This window comes from Rousettus aegyptiacus, unplaced genomic scaffold, assembly GCF_014176215.1.
Source record: "Rousettus aegyptiacus isolate mRouAeg1 unplaced genomic scaffold, mRouAeg1.p scaffold_m13_p_12, whole genome shotgun sequence".
NCBI lineage: Eukaryota > Metazoa > Chordata > Mammalia > Chiroptera > Pteropodidae > Rousettus > Rousettus aegyptiacus.
Window position 1 is genome coordinate 48,871,702 of NW_023416287.1, and position 26,434 is coordinate 48,898,135.

At 42.3% G+C, this 26,434-nt stretch overlaps 1 protein-coding gene across 8 annotated transcripts in view; it reads right to left on the reverse strand.

Annotated features, from left to right (window-relative positions):
• The window catches only part of MTCL1 (microtubule crosslinking factor 1), a 114,010-nt gene that overhangs the window by 11,782 nt on the left and 75,794 nt on the right, over positions 1 to 26,434 (reverse strand). For 5 of the 8 annotated variants that reach the window (XR_004953669.1, XM_036229857.1, XM_036229856.1 and 2 more), the window contains 6 exons: positions 22,445 to 22,567; positions 19,397 to 19,627; positions 18,010 to 18,204; positions 10,102 to 10,269; positions 6,606 to 6,860; positions 1,337 to 1,633 (listed from right to left, as the gene is read on the reverse strand). Coding sequence is in view for 7 of the 8 variants with exons in the window: in XM_036229857.1 (XP_036085750.1) it covers positions 1,337 to 1,633; positions 6,606 to 6,860; positions 10,102 to 10,269; positions 18,010 to 18,204; positions 19,397 to 19,627; positions 22,445 to 22,567 (1,269 nt within the window). In the remaining variant the exon portion in view is untranslated. The remainder of the gene's footprint in view (positions 1 to 1,336; positions 1,634 to 6,605; positions 6,861 to 10,101; positions 10,270 to 18,009; positions 18,205 to 19,396; positions 19,628 to 22,444; positions 22,568 to 26,434) is intronic. The other 3 variants (XM_016120964.2, XM_036229858.1, XM_036229860.1) reach the window with 1 other exon arrangement.

Here is a 26,434-nt window from a genome sequence, read left to right on the forward strand (position 1 = left end):
AACCTGGCTTTGTAATGACCTAAATATGTCTGCATGTGTGTGTGTATGCATGAGAGCAGGTGTGTGTGTGGGGGGGTGGGGTTAGGGGGGGTAGGAGATTGGAGAAGGAAAGATGAGGGTGACAGAGTTAGGAGACTGATGTCCCTTGGTCTAAGCCTCGCTGTAGAGGGTAGTGTGACATTCTTCGGCTTGCGCACTTTCTTGGTTTTAAGCATTGCCATTTGGAATCAGAGATGAAATAACAGTGACTTCTGCTTAAGAAAAATGATAGCTGTGCTGACAGAGAACAGGATGTCTCGAAAAAAAAAAAACCCTCATGCTGACATGGTCTTGAAGAAGGGGCAAGGATCCTAGGAAGCCCTGATGGTAACGGAAATTTATTCGCTGGCACAGTAAACAGCTTCCGCTTCATGAGCATGGCCCTCCTCTCTGCCATGCGGATCAGTATGGGGTCCCGGCCACTGTGAAGCTGGCACTAGGACAGTCTCCTGACCCTGGGGTGCCTTAGCTCTGCTGTGAAGCTGGACCATGTGAGAGTGCCACCAGAATAAATTGGGCAGCATACTGGTGATGTCACATCAACTGCGTACATACTGCTGAAGCGAGAGCCCCTGCCCTCGCGGACACGTGCCTTATTTCCCTACACTTTGACAGCACTATTTGACTTGAACTCTTCTAAATCTACTAAGTGTTTGGGACAGGTTAAATGACAGGCACAGCAACTGTTAAATTGACTCATAGGTAATGGTTCTTAAAATCGATTTTTAAAACACAGTTTTAAAGAGGGCATAAACAGAAAAACGGAATGCTGTGCCCTGGAAGTTTCAGCATAGAGCTTAGCTCACGTGTTTGCTGATCTAATTTACAGAAGGTTTCTATGTGTTCAATTTTTTCCCTTTCACATAATAACATATGGTATGACATTTGCTACTTACAATGTAAGGTACTTACTTTAAAACAGATTTTTTTTGGTTATTAATTAGTTTTCTAGAATCAGAAGACTGTGCTACGAATTTTAAAAAAGTTACAGACCTACACTTCCCAGAATGATCTATTTCCTCCTGCTTTTCACTGGATGTGCCAGTTAGTGAGACCTTTCCATTTACATAGAACATGAGCCCTGCATTCCCAAACCCGAGACCGAGTGGCAAAGTGAAACTGGCCGCAGAGCACGCTAGGAGTTTGGGGTCAGGTCCACCAAGCAAAGCTCTCGGCGCTGTGAAGGTTTCACTTTTACTCAACCCAGAGGCTGCGATCTGCCGGGCCCTGCAGCTGCCGACCACCCGGCCAGGTTTCGCCCACAACCCACTGTTCAGATGAGAAAACCCAGGCCGACCTCCGGGAGGCAGCTCCTTAGCTCCCTCTGGGGTCCGCGGGCCGCAGACTCCTCCGGATCCTCCTCCAGGATCAGAGCGTCCAAGTAGAGGTTCTCCCGGGCTGAGCACCTGTCCGACTCCTTCAGCTTGGACAGCGGCCTGTCTTCCAACGGGATGGGCTCTGCGTCCGTGCAGGGCCACACCCCCACCAGACGTGGCACGCGAGGGCTCCCTGGGGGGGCGAAGGGGCGCATGTTGCCTTCTTTTTGATCACAGAAGAAACTGCCACCTCTCCGGGGACTATTTTCTTTCTGCAACTTTGGGATTTTAAAAATGAAACAATTTTTTGTCAGTTACTCTTCTAAGATCACAGTTTCTCCCCAATTTGGAATTATAGATGGGTCCATCTGTAATTTCAATGGTTTACATCTCAAAGACTATGAGAAATAAATGTTCTTAAAATTTTGACCTTAATTTCAAAATATAGCCCAACATTTTTTTAAATCACAATTTTATCTGGAAATCTGCATTAACCACACACAAGCCAAATCCTTCTGATAAGTATCTACATGTTACTGAGTAAAACTTTGAGTACTGTGCTCATAGAAAACTACACGTTGTTGAATGCTATATTTAGAACTCTCTTTTGTAATTACCTTCAAGACTTAAGGAACACTCAATGAAAGCTGTCAGTGACAGTGAACTTCTGAGGGTGAATTTGATTTTCCTAACTAGCAGAGTTTCCTAATAATAACAGAGTATTACTTCCAAATCATGTGGAAAGAGTCCTTATATATAACCTGAGTGACCAAACTGGGCCGTAATAACTGGGTATCAAAACAACTTATGATTTGCTAGAGAGGATTAAAACTTAGCTATGAAGGCAATTAAAGATCTGGTATGACTGAAAACAAACAAGCAAACATAAGCCACATACTTCGAATTCATATTTTTTTGCCTAACTTGGTAAGCTCAAGAAGCAGTGGCATGTGTGTGTGGGGTGGGGGGGGGGGTGGGGGGGACACAGGACCACAAGGGTTTAGAGAAGACCTGAGTTGGAACCATTGTTCCATGGCTTGCTGGTTTGCTAGCAGGTGCAAAGTCCTCTGCTCTTCTCAGCTCTGTTTCATCTGTAAATGGGGGTAGCATACCTCCCTCCTAGGTTGGGGGGAAACGGCAGGGGCAAGGCCCATTGTGCAGCCTATTGTTTGCCAGTGAAACCACCAGAGATTTCCCCCAGGCCTGCCTGATACCAGGGCTGAGGCACGCTGATAACTCAGCCCTTCATGTGGAGGCGCTTCAGGAAGGGAGCCCGTGGACAGGCAGGGATACCATGTGAGAGCAGACTCTCGTTCCTCGAAAAGCCCTAATGGATGGCTTCTCCTCTTTCTCCAGAGGTTTCCTCACTGCCTCTCTATCAAAACAGGCACAGAAAACACAAATGAGAGCTGAGAATGTTTCCACCTACATATCCTTAATGGGGTCTTTACTGGATGATACACTCACGCACTCTACACATTGGCTGCTCTTTTGACTAAGTAAATTATCTGCATGATCTGAATGACATTTGGATTTGAACTGAAGGGGTGTCAGAAGAATGATTTTCAATCGTCAAGTGCTGAGACAGCGCCAGGAAGTTCTAAAACACCCTTGGAAGCATATTAACTTATTTTTTAACAAAGCATCTTTCATAAAGTATACCTTTGTGTCCCAATTTCAGCCTTCATCCATAAACTGGATATAAGTGTGGCCTGTGTATCATCAGGAACAAAGCCATGTGAAATAATGGAGATAAAAGACTTTTAATCATTTTTAGTAAATTCTGAGGTGGTGTAACCAAAGTCTCAGAGAATCATCTTCATTTTGTGAGAAAGATGGAGATTCAAGCAGCCAGAGTTTCCATGTTAGAGTATGAGGCAGGATCACAGTTAAATGAAGGAAGAAGCAAGCAACCCTGAGTTTCAGCTCCTCCCTCCGCTCTCTACCCTTTCCTCTCCATGACACAGTTCTTCACAGTTCTCTTAAAGATGCTAAATGCTTACTTTAAAAAAAGTAAAAAGGAAAGCTTTTTATTATGTTCATCTAAGGCATGTCAGCACAATTTAGTTTCAACACATGATCATCTCCAAGCTATTTTGGGCAAGGAATTAAAATGCAAGAATCACATCTGAAGCTGTAAATGTGCACTGGGGGTGTGTGAAGAGGGGGAAGAATGACTAAAGAGGAGAGCCATGAACAAGCAGGTTCTAACTCAGTAAAGTGGGATTTCAAAAATAAACCCCCACAGCCAGGAGCAATGAGCAATGTACACCCAAGCTGTTAAGTGTTAGGTTTCCTAAAAATGAACTGGAATGGTTTTAGCTGGAGGGATCTGCTGCTAGATGCCTCCGGGGTGTTGTAATAGAATAATGGGTCCTTAAAAGGATAGGGTTTCCTAGGAGAGTCATTTCAAACCAGGCATCAGCAGTTAGTGTACTTAGAACCCTGCAGTAGAACAACTTGTAATACAAATAGAAAATTTAAAAGATTTGCATTTCAAATAATACAAGAAACAATGAACCCTCAAGAGTGTCACCTTATCTGAACTGGTCAAAAGAAAAAAGATCACTCAGTGAATAGGTTTTTTTTTTTTTTTTTTTTTTTAAATGGCCTTTCATATAGTAGAGGCAACCGATTTAAGGAAGTTACTGGAAGGAGAATGGAATGACACATAAACTTTCCTTTAGCTCTTTAGAGCTGCAAGTCCTATAACACCTACATGTTAACTGGGAATTTAACAATTCTAAAGAGGAATATAGTACAACTTCGTAAAAGTTACTATGATCCAACCAAATTTGGATTGAGACAAGAGATGCTGATAAGATGGATGATATGTGTTATATGACCTTAACCACACTCCCAGTCATTCATCATAGAAAATGCTTCATGTGGCAGAGAAATTGTGTAGGAATTCAGTGACACCAGACAAGTATGAAGCATGTGTTCTGAAAGTGGAAAATGGATTTACTGTTACTTCTTATACCATCTGTACTAGGTTATCATAGTCAAGGTTATATGGCTCACCAAGTAGTCAAATATCAAGATAATGAAGAATATTCACCTATAATTCTTGTTTATATATAAAATATGTAGCTAACAGTTAAATGAGTGAGCAACCCAGTAGCTGATAAAATCTCCACACACACATATAACACACTTCAGTCAATTTCCTCTTTCACAGGGAATTTCTATAACCGCTTCACTTATTTTTCAAGATTGGGCACCGAGATTTATAAAGTCCTCTTTTAAAATCTTGAATATTTTTGGGGAAAGGCCAGATTTATATTTGAAAGCCACCATTGCAATCTGAAGCATCATTCACTGGCAACAAATCCTCTCCTAAAAAAAGCAGTGAAATCATTATACAAAGCCTGTGGGATCCACCGCACAGATTTCAGGAACAGATGAATGCCCGGAACCTATTGTGCTCAGAAGTGAGCCTTGAGGACTGAAGTTCTGGGGCTGACAGTACTGGCAATTGTTGCAGTACGGACAATTTGAGAATGGGGTTCAACTCCTGCCCCCTCTTCTCTTTCCAAAACATAGTCTTAAAATGAGGTGACTGTTCATCCCTTCGTCATTAACTCTTCGAAAGCTGAATATCATGAGATGTCTTACCAATTTTTCCTTACTAGAAATTCCTCATTCTCAAAAGTAAAATAAAACGCTTAAAGACTTGCTTAACAAATAGCCAAGATTTGACTTCCAAAATGAAGCCATGATAAGATCAACAAGCCTATGGCTAACAGGCGAAGGGGACCCAGAAGGGCAGGGATCGTGATGGCCTTACCGGGGTGTGGAAGGGACAGACAAAGTGAGAGATCCCAGAGGAAAGGCCAGGAGGGAGCCTCCATGGTAACAGGGTGCCTGGAGTTACTATGATACTGTGATACTGGTTAGCTAAAGTTGGATATGGAAAATCTGTGACTATTTCATAAGAACATGTGCTACTTTGCTCCTGCAATATCCACTCAACAATTGATCCATTCAATAAGGCACAAGCATACAGGGGATTTAATACAGAAAATTCTCCTCAAGTTCTGGCATTTCTAGGCCAAACAGGAAGTAGCCGACTTTCCTTTGATAGAATTTGTGGAATTCTGAAATGAAACATATCAAATTTCAAGATGATGACTCAGGTGTGTGAGTAATCCAGCCTAGGAAGAATTTCAGCTATCTGCAGTGCACTTCCTTTTTCTCAAGGCTTTCTGAGCCAAAGGCTCCAAATCTCTTAGTTTATTCTTTCTCTCTCATGCCCTCTATGGTATGTGGAAACTCACCTCTACCACTGTACCCGCATAACACAGGCACCATGTCTGGTGATAATGGAACACATTTTTCAAAAGGCTCCTACATAAATGCAGGCAGTATGGGTATTTAAAATAAAGTAATAAGGTCATTCTCCTGAACTCAGTTTGTTATTGATTAATATGTTTCCTTGAGGCCTCATGAATTTATAAATGTGACAGGCTGAAATAAATAAAATATATACTATGTAAAAATCCGGCCAGGGAGGAATTCCAAACCTTTAATAATTTAATGTGAAAATGTAATTTGTGTATCACTTAGGGTACAACCACAACTACGCAAACTGTCCTAAGTCTGATGCAATACAGAGAATGATGATCTGAGCTATAGAAAAACAATTCCGTCTTATCTGAGTTTTTGAATCATTTGTTTAGCTGAAGACAATGAGCTACCAGCTACCTCCCTTGACTATGGTTCTATCTAATTACAGCTCAGCAATATCCACAGCAGGTGCAAATAGCCCAACTTCCAACTTAATTTAGCAATTTCTTTACTAATGGACAATTCCATTTGAGCTGGAGCAATTACTGTGACCACATTTTTAGTGGCAAACTTAAAAGTTAATTTGCTTTTTGGCAGAAATCACTTTGTAAGACCTGGAATAACCTCATCTTTCAAGTTTAGTCTTTAAATTCTGTTTAAAAGTTATCCTGCCCCCACCCCTGAGCATACAAACATACCACACACAGACACACACAAGAAAGTTACCTACAAACTTTGCAATGAGAAGATTTGTATAATGAAAAAGCTGAGCCCAGGTCTTCAATACTAAAAGTTCTATTATTTCTTCCCCTTCTTCTGGAGACCCAAGAAACATCCTGATGTAGTTAAGGACCTCTGAGTAGCCTCATTTTTTTTCCCCACCTTTGTTCTCTGATTTCCAGGTCAATTTAGCCATCTCCACTCTCTTCCCTGTTCTCCAGTGTCTGGGTACTTTGTTACCTGTTCTATTCTCCACAAGAGTTCCTTCTTTTGCTGTTCCCACTCCTGCCGATCTCTGTCCAGGCGGTCGAGAAGCTCCACCTTCTCCCGGTTCCAGTTCTTCTCGCTGTGATGGATCTGCCAGCGCAGTTCCATGACCAGGCCGTGACTGTCAGCGAGGAGCTTCTGATGTGTCTCCCTCTCCTTCTTAAACGCCCCTTTGTTGTCAGTGATAGAGCCTGGTTCTCCCAAGTTTTTCTCAGTCTTCTCTTCCAGCTGTCAAGGAGAAAAACTTAGGAACTGAGTTTTGTGCCAAGTTTTACATTAGTAGGTGAATAAAAATCTCAGTACATTAATGCATTATCCCTGGAAACATGTTTAAAGCAAGATTGACCAATCCCATGGAAGAAACCATTTTCACTTTTAAAGTTCTATTTATGAACATTTAACATAGAATGGTAAGCTTCCTTCAGTCTGCTTCTCAGCTCCACTTCCCTACTCTGAGTCACTATCATCTCTTGTCTGTCCTTCTGTAGAGCTCCTTGAGGACAGGTACACGTCTGTCTCTATATTCTTAGCCCTGACATGGAACCTGGTGATGGAGCAGTGATGGAACCTAGGCACCCATAATAAATATTTGTCGAACACCCAGGAGGTTAAATACCAAAACAAACAAACAAGCAGAATAAAAACCCCGCCCATCCTGACATAAATTCAACTACTGAAAACCAAAGAAGCAGACTTGGAGGCAGACTGAGAAAAAAGATACCACCACACAGAGGCAAACAGACAACAATGACAGCAAACCTCTCCTTGGAAACTATGCAAGTCAGAAGACAATGGAGTGACATCTTTAAAGGGGTAACATGGTGGGGGGAGGAATAGCAATCTTGATAGAATTCTATAGTCAACAAAAATATCTTTGAAAAATAAAAAAAAAAAGAATACTTTTTCAATATATAAAAATTCGAAGAAAAACACTGCCAGCCGAAACCGTACTTCAAGAAATGATAGAAGAACTTTTCAGAAAGAAAGGATATGATACCAACAGACCCTGATCTACACAAAAAATGAACATTGGACATGGCATAAATACATGCAAATATAAAAGTCATTTTTCCTAGTTTTAATTGCTTCAAACTATAACTGATTGTCTAAAGCAAAAATAGTTGCAATGTATTTAGAACATGTAGAAGTAAACCGTATGACAACGATAGCAGAGAGGACAGGAGGAAGGAATGGGAGCATGTTATTGTTGGAAAACATAATAAATTTTAGTTAAAGATTAGTGACATTACCAATGTATTTTTTTTTTTCTATTCTAGTTCAGCAGATCCCTGAATTCTACTGGAAGACCATGTTAATCCATTTAAATCTAATGGTTTCTAATCCATTCTCTAAAACTTGAAACCAGAATAGCCTTTTAAAAAGCAGTCAAAATGCTTTAGTTCCATGATAAAATCAGGATTATCATTTCATTTCTTTGAGCATTCCTCTTTTTCCCTCCCTCACCTGACTAGGTGCAGCTCCGCAGATGTGATATGCTCCTTTCTTCACAGTGTTTTTTTCTGTCTGACACATCCTCTCCTTTTCGGTGAACCCACTCCTATTCATCCTCTGAGATTCATTCAAAGTAGGGCTTTCAGGGACAACCCTTTCCTGAACCCTCAAGTCAAAGCGTGTGCCCTGCATGCCCCAGTTCCCCGGCAGCCCTCCGTATAGGCCTGGCCGGCACTTGTCACAATATTAAAAATTCTAGCCCTTGTCTGGGTCTCCAACTGCACTGGGAATCCAGTCAAGAAATACCTTATTTGTGACTGCATCTTTGGCATTTAGACTAAGGTCTGACTGAGGAGTAAATTGAAGGAATCATAGACTTGTGAATTGACACAAAATGGCCTCCCCTGAGAGAAAATACTTAACTTTTCATAGAATTCATCTGTTTTGCTTTTAAGTAGAAGAAGGTAAAGATGGGACTATTATAAATGAACTGGCCTCACTCACATTCATTACTTCCTGAGTGGCAAATGTTTAAAGAACTTCTTTAACAATTTGGGCAGAAGATGAATCTTTACCTATCACTACCTGGCTTCTAGACTTGAAGTCCTAGCTTTACTTAATGGTGTTTAATGATTTTCCCTGAGGCTTTATTTGTGCAGACATGGGGGTAGATACCAGGCTCCCCTAAAACAAAGATGGAATGTTTTGAATCCAACTTGCATCAAAGATTATGCCTCCTTTCCTTAGCTATACTTACATCTTTGAAAATACTTAGCTTTTTCTCCCATAAACATATTTTTAAATAGGTTTAAAGGCAGCTGCTCATCAGAGAGCATCCTTACTCATTCTTCCTCTGCTGCCGACTGTTCAGGATGTGTCCTAACATAAACACAGCATCTAGTAAGAGTCTGATTCCAGGCAGTGCGCAGGGTTCGTAACTGGGTCAGGGCCTGAGCTATCTGACCAGACTTGTCTGCCACTTTGGTTTTCCTATGTTTTGCAGCTTCCTCTGCAGAGACTGTGTCTTCACTCTTCCTAGGGCTGTGAGCTTGACACCAGTGCTCCCTTGAGCCAGGTGGCAATGCAGGTGAACAGGGGTGCTGTTTTCTTTTGACATGACAGGGGCTTTCATCTTTTATTAAGGCCGGAAGATGTCTCCTTTCTGGGGAATTTTGTGTGTGTGTGTACAGGACCGAGCCAATTCACATAAAATTTTAATTACTTTATGGTTTGCCTCAAAATGGGGCCTAGAAAATAGATTATCAAAGATGCAAAGATCTCCCTCATCACGATCAAGGGGCTGGAGAAACAATCTGAGCAAGCAGACACTGTGTAGGAAGTGACAGAGCTTTTCGGATTTCCAGGGAGAAGATGTTTCTGAAATTGTAGGAAAGAATTTTCTGTCTCAGTCTGATCTTAACAACTGTGCCATGGTCTAAATGTCCCCGGAGGCTCCACTCCACTGCGGGTATGGGGCAGGAATCTGCCCCCTCACTCCCCCGCCCCTCCACGTGAGCACTGGGCTCTGTAATCAGAGACCAGCAACTTCTGGGACTCTGTTTCCTTCAGTGTAAATAGAGACACTGAAGTTGATTAGACTTCTAGGGCATGTAGTAGAAGGTCTACAGCACTTTTCAGTATTTGGAGAAATCTAAAGGAAAGCACATGTTTACCTTTTTCAGAGAGTCTAAACTACATACAATCTGCTTTTTTGTAGCTCCTGTCTAAATTATGTCAACACTCTGATCACCACTTCATGCTGGCCGACCTTCATTGGGGCTAAACGCAACCTTGTTCACTGTGGAATGGAGGAACAAATGCTACTTTAAAAAATGTTGCTTAGTGGGGAATAAGGGGATAAGAAGGAGCCTTAGAAGTGCTGGGAGCTTGAAGAAGAGACAAGAGGCAGCTGCTCCTGGTTTTCTCCTTGGAGCCCTCTTTCTCTTAGACCCACTATGGATCTGAGTAACTGTGCCTCTTCCTAACCTGTCCGGGGGAGCCTGGGCGGACCAGGTACCTGTTCCAGGCGACACTTGAGCACGGCCCACTCCACATCCCAGGCAGCCTTGTCGCTGGCGTATTGCTGCTGCAGCCGCAGCCGAGCGTGCTCGTCCTCCTGCAGCTCCAAGCGCAAGTCCTCCAGCAAGGTCTTCAGTGCGCTGAACAGCTGCTGGTTTTCCACCACCTGTAGGGACAGGGAGGTCGACTCTGCAACCTCATGAAAGGGTTTTCTTTAGGTCAGAAGAGGAGAGGAGCCTGGAAATCAAGGTGGTGTTGGGCCGTTCCTAAGGTGCCATGGACAATTGGCACAGAGCCAGGGGATCCCCATGTAGGCCATCGGTCCCCTAGGGATGAGACTGCTAAGGGCCTACTGGAATAGTTGGGGCCAGATCAGACTGGTGCTATGGGAACCTGGAGCAGAAGGAAGCTATAGGAGGCCACAGGGAGCCCTGGAGTACAGGATGCTCTGTGCGACTTCAGATGCCCAAAGCTCTCCTAAGGATGTAGATATAACAAAATACAAACACTTACCTATGTATGCTGTCATTTTAAAGCCAGCCGTTGCACCAGAAGGGAATTAATAAAGTTCTAGTGTTTCTTGTAAACATAGAGCAGTCATCCTCTGGCTTGTAGTTACTAAGAGTTGATATATATGACAAGTATGGCCATGGGCCAGAGGAGACTTTTGAGATTTAATAATTAAAGCCAACAGTAAATGCTTAACCTGTTCATGAAGGCTTCCTCACGGTCCACTGAGATGAAATAAATGGCCCCCTCCTTTCTGCTTCACTAACGGCAAGAAAAACCAAAGCTCCTACTTGTCTACCCAGTGCCTTTGTACCACCAACTGTAAGGGCCCCGGGGAGAGACAAAGCCTGACCTGTCCCACAGTCCCAGTGTTTCCCATAATGCTCGGCTCCTGTGAAGTGTGAAAACAGGTCCGATAAATGAAAAATGGATTTTTATTGCTAATCTGCTTATACCTAACTTAAAGATTTTATATTTTCTAAAACCTGGCCTGCCCTTTGAAGGCACATTTCAAAACCATGATAGCTATCTCGGTATGTTTCAGCAAAGGTATATATATTATCAGAAAGATTAGTCCAAATGAATTAAATACACTGAATCAATTCTGTACCTGAAAAACAAAAACCACATGAGCCCATTTCTTTCAACCACACAGAAAATGCAAAAGTGCTCTCAGACGATCTCAGGGCAATCTTGTTCAATACATTTATGAGGCAGGCAGAATAAAAGCTCTCTCAGTCCTGCTGGATGCAGGCTGTCTTCACCACGGGTAGACAGCCCTTACTCTCAGGCAAATCCCCCGTACCTGGTAAATCTCTCATGCTAAGAGCAGCAAGGAGAGGGCCCTTCGCCTCCCTAGCTTGGGATCTGCACACATGTCGCCTTTTCTCCATTGTGTAGAGTCAGTGTGCTTTTAAAACGATCTAGTTAATCTACTAAACACTCACATGTACATATACAAACATGGTCAAACACATTTGGGAACAATTTAAGATACTTTGCATGCATGTTTGGATTTAAATAAAGTTGAATTAGGAAAGAGAAATTCCTTAACATGAGCAGATTTGTTACTTACTGAAAACTCCAATTGCCTCCATAATTTATATGAAGAGCTACAATATTAGATACAGTAGACTTTCAACCAAGTAGAAAGGCCTATTTGTTAGCATTTATTGCTTCTTGGTTTTTCTCACCTTGAATACTTTCCAACCATCTGAATATAGATAAATTACTACTATACTCAAAAAGATGCTTGTGAAATATATGACATTATAATAAATGCAGAAGAGTTTCTTTCAGCTCTATAACAAAAGTATTTAAAAACTATATAAGTACAGGTGAGTGAGAAAAGGTGTTGCAATAACCTTTTCAGAAATACATACCATCTTAAGTATAGTATTTGTTGAAAGATTATATATATTTTATTGTAGATTTACTTGGTATTTTCATCTTTGGGTTTAAAAATTTTTAAGTATCACTACTTTTTAAATCAAAGTATTTTGAGCATAAAATAATGATAATAATTTTGATTCAGTTTTTGGAGTAGTCGTCACTGAAGAAAAAGTAGAAAATCATATGAGAAATCTTAATATGTAATTGTAGCTCCTTATGAACCCCAAGTCTCCTATGCGGTCAGCCTTTGGGGGTTTTAGCCCTAAACCAAACAGCTTTGACAATGTAGGATGAGAACTTGTACCCCTTGAAAGCAGGGGTTCATGTGCCAGTCCTTTTGCAGACTGAAAATGTGGAAGTACTTACTCTGGAAGTAAGTACTTTTTTGCATTAGTAGATATCAGAGGAAATAAAATTTAGTCTTAATGCTCTAACATTTTGGTTAGAGTAATCAACATTATGTTCTATTATATCAGTACAATAGTAATCATTACTAAAGGAGCTCAAAATTGCTTTGGGGTAGAAGTAGCCAAGGGAGCAAGAGTTCAGAGAGTCCAAGCTATTGGTACTTGTTACTATAATCACCCAGGGGCAGCATGTGGCATGGCAAGAAACCACACTATCACGCCGCCTTGGTGCGCAGAGCAAGGACTGATGTCCAAGCAAAAATTCCTAAAGATCCAGAATGAGCCATAAAGGCGCATAATCCTTCTAAGTAGCTTTTTATTTTTCATGTACAATCCCCCAGTAATGATACTTAATATTGTTTCCAGTGGGCCAGGGGGTATGCCATATCATTCACCTGCATGACCTTGCATTTCACATCAATCCTGGCTACGTACTGCCATGTTCCTGTGTTACAGAGGAGGAACCACAGCGTGAAGGTACTGCCAACGTTTCACTGCTAGGAAGAGAGCTCAGACTGCAATCCAGGTCTGTTCCATCCCAGGCTGAACAAACCAGACCAGGATATTTGAATTCTGACATCATTCCTTACCTAGCCTTTTTTTTTTTTTTTTAAGTTGACCTTAGAGAAGCCATCCAATCTCCGTGAAATGAATTTTATCCTCCATATCAAGGGAAATAATAATAGTGAGCTACCATCCCCCCACAAAAAAATACCTAGAAGTTACTTCTCTCACTTTTTCTCTGGTGGTGGCCCTTGTTGGGCTATGTTTTGGGTCAAAAGATGACCCAAATTAAGGCAAGAATGGAGCAAAGACTCTCTGGTCCATTTAAAGGTTTTTAGGTGACAGTCCTCTTGGATGCAGTGTTTTTGAACCTTCTGTGCCAGAAGCCCAGCTATGCAACCCTTCAGTTTATGTATCTGTTAAATATAGATCAATTTCAATTTAAAAAGGTCAACTTTTCAATCTCTTCCAGATCAGCTGGTTGGTTTTCTTGCAAACAAACAAACAAACATAAAACAAAAAAACGACCAAAAAAATAGAATAAAATGGCTCCACTATTTCTTCACCCCAGTCTAAGGAAATTTCAGCCTTTCTAAGCTCATCTTTCTTTGGTGAGGCTTAAAATAATCCCTAAATTGGAATCAGGAGCTTGACTGAGCTATAAAGTGTTAAATTTATAACAGGTTCAAGGTTCGGCATCAGCCAAAAAGACTGCTGTCTAAGTATATGATAAATATTATTACTAGAAAGTAAAAAAAAGTTTATGGAAAAAGTAACATACCAAGCTATTTGAGATGCGATGCTAGCAATTTTACAAAATCATTGTTGCCTAAGATTTCTAAGACCCGTGAATCATAATTCTGTGAAAGAGCTAAACTATCATCAACTACTCTGCTCGCATCCAAGCCATCAACTCTGTTACTGGCTTTAAACTGAAGTTGGAACAAATATATGGACCTGCTGCTAAGGCTGATCCACAAAAAACTAGTCACAAAATAGAGGTGATAGCCTCCACCTCTTCTTCATTTAGGCTATTAGACATAGGCAGGGAGTTCTGGAATGCTCTGGTAGCTGCCCCTGACTGGCATAGTTCCTATTTGATACATATAAAGAGACCTCATGCCACATTCAATAAAAGTAACTCCTCTAATAGCAAGAGTCCCAAGACAAGTCCTTTTCTGTGAGACAAACCAGAAAGGATACATTTGCACATCCAGCAACATTTTAATAAATAAGTCATTTGTCATTCTTACCTTTATTGTTAAATTCCGATTAACTTTAAGAGTCCTTTTTGGAATCATTGTCCCTTCACAGATAAAAGACAATGTGTCACTGAAGACTGGCCCTGAAAATATAATCTACGATTGTGGTTTACAGAGATGATAGACTCATTTATGTACAGAAACCATTTGTCCTCTGTCTGAGAATATACTAGGTGATCCTGGCCACAAGGGCTCTGTGCCTACAGGCCACCATAATTTTCACTGAGAGCTTTCCAAGGATAAATGTGGGTGTGTGAAACAACTAATGGACATATATTTAATAGATTATAAACACAGAGGTAGCAGACAAAGGCTTCAAAAAATCAGGGCAGGTCCGATGAAAATCAAGTGGCCAAATGGGAGGAAATACTCATCAGCGAGGTTTGAAGTTTCTTACGCACTTTGAAAGGTATGTCTTAAATTGCCAACCGCGGTTGACTCTGGGAGGCGGGTATGGGGCGAAAAGAGTTTTTTCCTTAAGTCTCCTTTAGGATTCGAGACTTTTCATCCTCAGTTCACGCTATTTTCACAGTAAAAGAAACAAACAAATAAAAATACACAGCAAGAATAAAATGCTCTGGTATGGTTCCTTTTATATAGAGTTGCATATTTCCTGGGTGAAGATATAAAGTTATAGGGTCTGAAGAATAAACCATGGTACAACATTCAAAATTGAAATGTAAAAGCCATCTAAGTTCAAGAAGAGAGCTTTCTTATTACAAAAAAAAAAATGTTAGGGCAGATCATAGTTTTGAAGTACAGGCCTTGTCTGGAAGAGGCGATCTTTTTGAAAGTTTCCGCATCTAGGGCAAAGCAGGAAGGTGGGTAGCCACAAAGTAGGCTGCTGGGCACCCAGGTGAGCCAAAGCCTAAGAGGTCCAAGGAGCCGAAGACACTTTGTCCACAGGGGAAAGGCTGACTTTTCCTTTGGGTAACCCTGAAGGCCTTAAGCTTCAGATGAGTCCTGGATAAGGGACAAAGGCTCAGGGAGCAGATTCTACTCAGTCCCAAGACTGGATCCTCAGTGGGACTCTTCAGTGACCAGTCGAAGACTTGAAGACTAATATGAAATATAATTTCACTAGATCTTGCTCTGAATTTTAAATTGGGTTCTTTATTTTACACTTAGATGCTTTAATAAAGAGTCCTATATCACATCTCTGAATGAAAAAGTAACTTCTTTTTTAATAGATTAATCCAGTTCTGGGAAGACTAACTGTTGGAACCACAGGGTCATAACGCTGGCACTATTAATCACCTTATGTTTAAAAAAACTTGATTTTAGGAATTTCTGATGAATACATAATGCATACACGGCCTTAAGGGTGCTGGTCTCAAAAGCTTAACATGGTGGCGAGTGGCAAGCGAGAAATAGACAACACACCCTTGGATATTTCCAGCCACTGCTCTTCCACAAGGCTGGCCAAACTGAAAGTGCTTACTGTTCTTAAGGACAATCAAGTCACGGATGTTTGATTATATAGATCAGTTAGCAGGAACATTCTCAGAACCAAACGTTTCCAACCTGATGATTTTCATGAACTATTTCCAAGGTTGGCTTGATACATGTAGTTATGTAGTTTTTTCTTCTTCTTCTTTAATCTTTCTGGACATGATAAATGTTGCTATTTACTGTGTTCAACTGTGAGAATGTTCAATATGACGCAAAACAAAGATCATGGCCTGGGAAATGTTGTTGCTTGAAAATTTATCCTTGGGAAAGAAGTTAGGCCACATTTCTCATTCTGCTTATCACCCGGGGAGGGTCTCGGAGTTTCAGAAAAGGGTGTGGCTCCGTAAGACACCCAGGCTGCCTGCCCGCTACCCAGGCCACCAAAGGGCAGGCAAACCTGACTGAGAACGTTCGCTCCCAGAAACCAGCTGTTGCTTACAGTAGAGCTCATTAATCTTCTGTCTTTGGACGGATGGCATTATGCACTTAATTACTGTGGAGAGACGGGTCCATTAAAGGCAGACGATTCTGCCCGGCTGAACGCTACCCTGTAAGCCCTTCCATGTGCCTTTACTGCACACTATGCAAAGCAGAAACTCAAGGGTAATGTAAGGGGAAGAGCTAAAAAATTAGTGCTGGAAGAAGAGGAAGAAATGATATTAAAATACACCGAATGTGAGGTTCCAGCTGAGTGACTTTATATTATTTTTCACCCCAAGGGTAAAATGTTCCATGACTATTGTTTAGAAAACCAGATGTCTTACATTTTTTTCTATTTCCAAAGCATTTGGACACACGCGTGGGAAACACCCAACACGTGATCTTAGTATAGCAGGTTTACGACTAAGTGACAATCAAGAAATACTATTTGAGTTAATCATGGATACTTTACAGTATTAATTGCCAACATCTCATTTAAAAATAATAAAACTGGTAGATTTTAAAGGATTATTTGCAAGGTAGCATTTTATTTTCTAACAAAGTCATTGCTGGAAAACTCATACCATGAGCTAAAATCTCCCCATGGACACTGGCATTATGACGAACTTCCTAATAACTAATTAAAAATTCCTTTGAAAGTACAACCTCTTTCTTGAGTCATAGTATTCAGGGAAAATGAAGGGTGGATGGGGGTGCATTGAAAACAGCTCTTTGTTTGTGAAAATCTGATTCGTAGATGGAAAGAAAGCAGTAAGTAAGGAGAAAATACACATTTCCCCTAGGCCCATGCTCATACATCACTGCTTTTCCTCACTTGGATCTGAGCTGAAGTGCTGATGACAGCCCTCTCCCACTTGACCCTCAGAGGCCCTGGGCAGAAGGAGGGGCCGCAGCTGTGGAGTCCAGGGCAGAGGGAGTGCCCCGAAATGTTTGTGGCTGAACGGCTGCAGCCTCGCCCGCCTGCCCAGAGTGACCGCTGCACCTAAGGTCCACTCGCCCCTGCCCCTCACCCTGAGCCAGGGATCTGAGGTTTGGGGCCTTAGGCTCAGCTCTGTGGAAGCCTCAGAGAAGCAACATAAGATCAGGAAAGACCCAGATCAGGAAGTCTGGGAGGAGAGAGCTTTAACATTGGGGACCTCCCAGAGTCTCAACACTCCAAACCCACTATGGCTGCCATTTTGTATGAGTGCAAAATATCTGGGTGGTATCAATAGTATCTTTTGCTTTATTAAGCAGGATCTATGTGCTTAATAAATGTGGCCTTTGGTAACACTAATAATTACTTAATGCTGTACACTGAAATCCTACCTCTTTTTACACACACTGTAATTTTTTAAAAAAATGTCACAAATATTTTTATTTACGGCATTATGTTTTAAGTGGCTCCAAAAATACGTGAAACACTTTATGCATGTTTGAGGATTTTTTTTTTTAAAGACTTGCTCTTTCCTCTTTATGCATTATGTTACCACCTTAGTGATACTACCAATGTCCATTCAGTTCGACAGCGACCGAGGGGACCTGCTGGTCCCACGTCCTGGCGCAGTGAGGGCTCCGCGCTCAGCATCCTTGCCTCCTCGGAAGCACCGCCAAGCTTTGCAAAGCCACAGACCACGCTACAGGATGCTTTGTTTTCTCTTTGCACATCTGCTGGCCTTGAGGAGATACGATTGATCTGATCTTATTACTTAATGTGTACATAAGGCCCTTATTTCTAACTGTAGGCCAAATAAACGAATGGGCTGACATTAACATGAAAGCCTTACTGATGTGATATCTAGCAAACATACAGCAACAGGCAACCACAGTCAGCCAGAGAAATTAGAAAACTTCTGCTCTTCAGAACACTAGCCCATGATAAAAGATGACACAGACATCGAGTAGGAGTCTCCTCTCCCAGGTGCGGGCAGAACAAGGGGTTGAGACCTCGGCACCCACCTGCCTGTGGAACTGTCCGCCATCTGCAGACTGCGGCTGACATCCCTGGTCACCGATCTGCACAGGGGAGTGCAGAGAATGCTCCCGCATCGAAGAGCAGCCCAGATCATTATCATCTTGGTCTGGGCCATCCTCCTTTGGGTCTCCCTGGATTCCAAGCTCACCAAGCCTGGGGAGGGGCTCTGCGTGCTCACCCTGAAAACAGCAGGAGATGATGATCACTGCTCTATCCGAATCCTTCTGCTATGCAGCTGGATTTTTATGACTTGAGGAGAATTATCTACTTTATGGGTTATCATGTCTTTACTTCATAGCCTTTTCCCCTAAGATGCTCACTTTGGCCATTATACTCTTGGCTACCTTCTCCATTTAAATATCACAGAGTGTACTAAATACTAGAAAAGATTAGAAATTTTACTATTTATAAATTATTACTGCTTATAGTTATGATTTTATAAATCAAAGGAGGAACTCTAAAGTTTAATCAACACGAAACTTACAACTCAGGTTTTTCTTGATAATGCTATTCTATGTCATGGATATTTGGAAGCACACTGAATTAGTTTTTGAAGACTTTCTTCACCCTGAGGAAATAGAACTACCATACCTTTCCATTCATAGGATGACTTAAAATTGCATACATTGTTCACTAGAGTGAAAAGAAGATGAAAGGTCTTTGGGGGCTAAAAGCAAACCAAGAGTCGCAATGCCTTAAGGCAGCCGGCAGAGCAGCCCAGTAGTGCAGATATACCGGACACCAGTGGTTCCAGCCCTGTGCCCACCAGAGAGCAAGGCCAGGAAGGAGCCTGCAGAGCTGGGGTCGCTCTGACTTAATAAAATCCATCTGAAAACAAATAACTTTGTTCTGGTTCTCATGAATCTGGGAACTGAGGCATGTTCTCTTTCTTATGAGAACATATCCATTCAGAGATGGCAAAAAAGTAACCCCTCCAGAGCTTAGGAGAGACTGTTATAAAATTGCATTGGCAGAACAGGCTCTGGCATTTAGGGATGAAAAACTTAAACGGGAAGAGGAGAGAAAACAGGTTTACAAACCAGCAATGTAGAATGAGACAGTCAAGAATCTCAGGGTGATCACTTGAATGAATTCATAGACCAGCAACAAAAGAAATGGTAGCAAAACTTCATTGCAGAATGGAGATATATACTCATATACTCTTAAAACCAAGTCAAAGGACAGCACAGAATTCTTGGTCTCACATATGACTGGACAACTCATTGCATCTCCATTGCCTGGAGTGAACTTGACAAAATAATCTGAACTAATAGAACATGACTTTGTGTGCAGGGGGAGGGGGCAGGAGTGTCAGGGGCGGGTCAATAACAAAACCAGTACAAATAAAACAAGCCCTCCAGGTGGAGCTACCTCAGTGAAATCCTCTCCTTCCTCCTCCATCTGTTTCCCTTGCCGCCAGTGCTTCAGCAGCCACCTGAGTTTGACGTAGAAAAGGAAAATATTCTGCTTCAAGGACCGGAGCTCCTGCTGCATCAGATTCCTCTCATCAGTCCAGGTTCGCTCATGGAGGGTGTTCTGCAAAGCTAGGCTGTGCATTTCCAGTTCTTTCCACCTCAAGGCATAGAGGTGCTCCTCCTCCATCTTGAAAAGAAGAGAGACCGTGACAAGCAGATATCCCAATTTGCCCCCCAAACCTAACCAAGAGGTTCTGTGAACTGCCATTCAATCTATATCATTTTGCATGTGAGATATGAACCACAAAAGCCACCAAAAGTTTAGCAAACTCCTTGAGATGTTTACTATCTATAAAACCTCATTGGTTTTCTGATTCAAAGGCAAGTGCTATTTCAAGGTAAGGTATTATAATCATTTTTCATGGCCAAGTCTCTAGTGGTATTTTTAGATGTCTCTAAATGCCTTCAGAAAAGTTGCTTCTTGGACGTATGGCTACAGCTGACTTATATGCAGATGCCATTTGCTCTCTGAACCTGGGCTGGCACACAAAGGCACATTGTGATTGTAAAGCAGGACGAAGTGGAGATCCTTCCGCTTGACTTCCTGGGCCCTCTGGCCCCCTGGCCCCTGACAGAAAGAGAGGAGCAGCAGGCTGATGGAGAGGCCAACAGAGAGCCTGACAGCGAGAGCTGGGGGCAGCAGCCTCTCTGAACGTGAACGTGCACTACTCTGCTGCATACAGCGGTGAGCAAACAGGAAAGTTAAGTCCATAACCTACTTCCACATTCCTATTAGATACAGGTAACTCTAAGGGAAATAAAAGCATTACTGAAAAATAAATGTTTTCCATTTCTACTTGAGTGCCTGCTTTTCAGCACAGATGTAGGCACTCTTCCAAGCAATAAGCAATTGTGTGTCAATAATGACTAAGCAAAAGGGTGCAAATAAAATCTTAATTTACAGACACGGGCACAAGAGTAATACCTGTAGTAACTAAAATGGGATGAAAGCTGTCCCACAGACCGAAAGTGGGATTAGATTGCCAGCTTTATCATTATCAGCTGTCCTCTCCTCATTTATTACTCCCTCTTGTGCCAAAAACCAAGGCAGCGGGTCTTGTTTTGTTTTTCTAAAGTACCAGATGAATGTTCGCAAACCATGCGAAATAGATTAAGGCTGCCTGAGGTAGACACATCAACAAGACTGTTGTGCTAAAGGCCAATAAAGATTAAGAGGCAGCTCTGGGACAGTCCCTGGGTCTGTGCAATGACTTGCATGGGTCATTGTCCTAATACCAGATTTAATGTAAATAGTGGTGATTTAATTCACCATCTCAGCAGCCCTCGGAGTCCCATCATAAGTTCTCTCTCCTGCGGATGCAAGAATGGAACAGGGTCAGGAAAGGCGAAAGCCTCGTGTGCTGGAAATCTAGTGTTTGCAATTTACTTGCAATGCCATCTTAGGCCATCGGCTGACTCTGGGAAGGCCTCAGCTTCCTCAGCTGCCAGATGAAGCTAAGGCAAGATGCTGTGCAGAGTGCCTAGCTCGTGGCTGGTACCCCAGATGCGCTAGGCAATTAGTTGGTGAAGTCGAGATGGTGGAGGGAGGAGATGTTCTTTTAGTCCTTTCATCAGCAACCTCTGGGAAATGCTCCTTCCTGACTTGCTCTCTCTGACTTCTCCACTGCCTTTGTGGCCTCCTATTTCAGGACTTCAAGTACTTCCCAAGACTCAGAGTCTTGGGAACACCTACCCTTCCCCTTTGAACAAGCCTGGATGACATGTCATCACCTCTGACCTCTGGGAGTCTCTTCAACACACTCCGTTATCCTGAATCCAAGTACTAGAAACAACAGGGACCCTGTGATTTTGCTATTAGCATTCCAGGGATAAATTCACTATCAAACATGCTTTTTGGTACAGTGCAAAAAAAAAAAAAAAAGTTAAATTGCTTAGGTATTTACTTTTTGGGTAATAAAAAATTTCTCTCCATTTATAATAACGTGTGAAACTTGACCTAAAATAAGACGTTTGAAAGGGGAGCGCATCTAGCGGTAACGACTGGCAGAGCACGTTGAGACCTTGGCATTCAGCTTTGCTCTCCCCAACCTGCAAGGTGCAGGCGGCACTTCCTTAATCAGGTTTGACCTATTTAGACGAGCGTGAACACGGGTAACAGGCGAGCTTATGTGTTAAGTTCTCGGATACCTTATTTTACAGAGGATATGCACTTCGAAACATTGTGGTGCCCTATTAAAGATCAACTGTTTTTGTTCGTTTGTTTGTTTTAATACAAGGATCTTTCGAGAACAAATAAAAGGGCGCAGGGAGAAGCAACGGTGATTCTGAGCCTGGATATCTGTTTACAACCTAATTAGATTCGGGGTGGCAGGAACTGGACAGTCCCTGGGGAGGCCCCGGGCAATGAGTGCCTGTGTCTGTGAATCCCTTCTACTGGGCACTCTGGGAAAGGATTAACGGATAAAGGATAATTAGCCAGTAACAAGTTTTTCTAAAATAGCTAGAAGAGCTAATAAGGCCACAGCTCAATTAATGGCAGTTTTTTTAAAGACAACGATTTAGGGTAAGTTGTTGATGTTCCTATCAGAAAATTTACCTAGCATTGATAAAACTTACAAATCTGCAGGACAACGAAAGTTGTTGGACACACTTTCATCTCCAGTTGCATTTAGGGCCCTTATTTTGCTGGTTCTAGCTGCAGGAAAATTTAGATTAGATATTGAGAACTACTTCCTGAGACTACACTGTAAATATTGAAAAGTATGTTTTAGAGCAGAAAGGTAAGTCGTTATCTTTATGAAACGTCTGAGGAGGGCAGCTCACCTGGACGACCTCTCCATATGCCCCCAGCCCTGTAAGTCCAGGAGCCTGTGCGCAACAGACAGCATCTTTTAAAACACATCTTGTCATCTTTCTCTTTCTCTCCCTCTCGGAGGCTCTGTAGTCAGACTGGGTTGTGCTGAAATCCGTGTCACATATTTACCTTTCGCATCTTGTTTGTAAATTTCTCTGTCTCCTCTCGATGCAGTCTGGTCGCCTGTGCAAGCTGACCCTGTAGCTCCTCTATCGATACACTCTGTTCAGGTAATACGGGGGGGCCCCTGAGCTGCTCAGTGGGATAAAGGAAGGGGTTTAGTGGACGCGAGAACTCTGCCTGAGGTGAAGACGCAGGACGGACATCAGCACAAACCAGGGACAGACATGGAGCGACACAGCACGTGCGGCCGCTGCAGCAGTGGAGTGACTGCGACAACTCACACCGAGATCCCTGCCCTGTGCCCCTGTGTTGTCTGGGAGGCACCATGCCACCTGCCTTTCGTCTCTCACTCTGGAGACGAGGTGGGTCAGAGGTGCCTATCACCTGAGCGTCGGCCACAATCTGGGCGGAGAGAAGGGAGCCAGTGTATGCCACAGGTGTCTTTGCTACCACAGCACCTTCTAGACTGTGTTGTAAAGTGCTGGAGGCAATCAGAGCTGGTGATTATGAGTGTCGAGCATGATCACCTCACGTAGTCGGTCTCTTAGATTCACTGCTCAGCTTGCATGCTAGAGTCTAAGCGTCATAATTAATTAGTTCGTTTGCCTTCTTATTAGAGTTTTTCCTGCCTTGCTTTTCTCCCAGCCATGCTGCCCTGGATGCTCAGAGTAATTGGGGTGGGCTCCTTCAGTGAACAGATACATTGTTTGTGCCTCTCGACTGCACACGGAGCCTAAGAGGGACTGCACAAAGAGCTGCTCACTACACGTTAGGTTAAACATTCTTCCAGGAATCTTAAAATTCTTTTTATTGGTGAAGTCTATCTTTTAGGACTTTTATGTCCAAGTTGCAATGATAGAGGAGTCAGAGCTATTACTCTTGAACTATGTTTTTTAGAGATGGAAACATTGTTATATTAAAAAATCTCAGGAATCATCAAATTGAAGTATGACATTTACTCACTGGTTTCTGCTACCTGAAGATAGGCGATTTATAACGCTAGGAATTAGAATGGATTGTTGCAATAAAAATCAGTGTCATTTCGCTACTTCATTCTGATTACCTTTAACTAGTCTGTTATTTCTCACTGAGGGTATTGTTTGCTCTTTCTAATCTGACGTTACCTGGATTTTCATGAATGAAAATCATACCCCAAGAGCAGGAAATATAAAAAATAAAAAAGCAGATCACTTCCCTTGGCACAGGGAATGACCAAAAGAGTTTAGAAAAGAATGGAGTCACAGATGCTGGGAATTCACCAATTTGGGGATAAAACTTTTGAAAGATTTAAGCTCATTCCACTTTCAAGAAACTCAAGAACTACCAAGAACATGATTGCTTCTGATTTGCTAGTTATTAGAGATTATTATTATAGTCTTTATATTTACTAAGCAGGGTTTTGGGTTCTGTTTGAAGAGAGGCATTTCTCTACACATTGAATTAACTCCAGTAACTAGTATCTCACTTCTATAAATTCTATCTTACTGTTTTTTTTTTAATAGATGTGGTTCTTCACGATAACGATTTACTCTTTTTCTCTTGTGTACTTGCCTTTCATAGTTTCAAACACACTTATAGTCTTTATCTGATAATTCTGGAATCTGAAGGTCTTTGGCGTTGGATCCTGCCTGCTGTTGGACATTGGCTGACTCCTGCTCCAGGTGCATGCTTTTTGCTAGGGTGTTTGCAGTCTTGCGCTGTGAGGTCATCTTCAGTGGGGAGTTAGCCATTATCTCACATGTGACCTGGACTGAAAATGTGCCTCCAGATGGGCTTTGTGTTTGTAGAAGCCAGCAACAGAATATAAACTTTCCTTTCCTTGGGGATTCCTGGACCTCCAGGTGACATCAGTTCAAAGCCTGATCCTGGCAAGGCCAGCTGTCCTCACAGTCACTCAGGGGAGACCCCACACTGGCAGACCAGCTTCCCCACTGCCTCCCTCTCTCAGTAGGCAGATGTTCCTTCGGTTTGGCTTTTCATGATGTGAAGCTCTTTGAGGGTCCAGGTTCCTTTCTTTCCCTGCTCGTGTTGGGCCCAAGGCCCTGTTTCTTGTCCCTTTGGAACTATTAAAACCCCAGGCTCAGAGATACCAGTTCTGGCAACTATCCCTCCAACCCATCCACCTAAGGCCACAGATACTGCTCTGCTTTTCAAAACTGAGATCAATTCCAACCTGGGAACATTTTTCTTTCTTGGAAATTCAGCTTTCTATTTAAAAGGACGTTTTATATTTTACGCATTTTCTTCAACATTCTTCAGCATTTTCTTAGCACCTATTGTGCTAAAGCGCTATGCTGGGGATATAGCAGTAGGTAAAGCCGCCCCAGATCTCTGCCCTCCTTGCGCTTCCCTTTTGTCACTTTAGGTGTTTTGCACAGGAGCGTGTTAGGGTTACCCAAGCTGCTCAGTTACATGTGACTCCATACATTTAAAATGTAAAAACCCGCATGTTTTAACACATTTGGTACTAGCCCAAAGCTCCATATTAGATGTTAAAACAGGCATCCTAAACGAACTTATCTTTTAAGAAAGGCAAAGATCTGTTTATATTTATCATACTGAACTATTTAGTTTAGCTTTAATCTTAATACATATTTCTACAAACCATTTTTATTTTAAACAAACATACGAGACCTGTACTTCAGGCGTCGCTTGATTAAAAACATGTCATCTGTTAGACTACACCTCAGAGAGTCGGAGGGCAGGGCCTTTGGAGTCCTCTGGGGGACCTGACTCACCTACAGTGACTCCTGCGGTGTCCGTGGAAAGTGGTCACCAACAGAAACTTTTAGATCCTCCTCATCCATTACAACTTTACTTTCCTTCATCGTCCATTTTTGCTAACGGGATGTTAGTTTTACTAAGGACAGCTAAGCGCTCCTGGTTGGCATGGCGTCACTCCAGTGTTACAAAACAAAATGCAAACATGCTATGGTACTGGTTTCCGGCTGCCACACACCACATACAGTCACACACGTCCGAAGAACGTTTTCACGTTAACACACAGATTTCCTCCACAAAACACTTCCCTTCATTACCAAATTCCCAAAAGTTTCATTCAAACACCACCCTTTGCCCACTTACCTACGATTCTGATTATAGATCAAATTCATCTTGATGTCTCTATGAAGGCAGTTTATTTAAACAAACACTACTCTTACTTGACGCTGAGGCTGTGGAGGCCTATTAATCTCAAAATCACAACCACCTTCCCTGCTGCGTTCTGAAGCCCACCGCCCACGCTCTCCCCTCTTGGTCGTGTGCCACACTGATTTACACTGCTGATTTCCTGGACGTCTTCAGAGGGAGTGGCTTCAAAATTACTCCCCACATTTAAGAAAGTTACTGTGCTACCTGATTCTATTAAAAAAGAAAAAAAAAGAAGTAGAGGAAAAGAAAGAATGCTTTTCCATAATAGCCACTGCAACGCCTAGCAATGCTACTTACATATCAGGGCTCTATCCACCTCCATTACCACGACTTCATATTCTCACGAGTTCCATTTTGTTATGGCCAGTTTTGTTACTGCCTTTTCCAAAAGTGGTATATGAGGTCAACACATGTGTGTACACATACTTGGCGTAAAACCCCAATCATTTTACCGTGCCTGGCATGTCACAGCTGAGGCATAAGTGATCGCAAATGCTGTGTGCTCCGTTGATTAAAGGATCAAGGGGGAGTTAGGAAAGAGAGCCCTTTGAGATTTCTGACCCAGAAACTCAATCCTCTGGGTACAGGCTTGGTTTCATTTATATTTGAAATCTGACCAGTGCCCATGCTTGGCTACTTCTCATTTGGAACTATTTTTAAGGTGCCCCACACATTCCACATGACATATTCTATACATTGCTCTCTCTCAACAAATGAGAATCTCTCAGCAGGTCTGTTGGGAGTCATAGGGAGCAAAATCAGGGAAGAATCTGGTGCATGCTGTGAAACTCTTGTTAGTATCTACTGAGATGAACAGGCAACAGGAATACTGTCCCTCTGATTTCT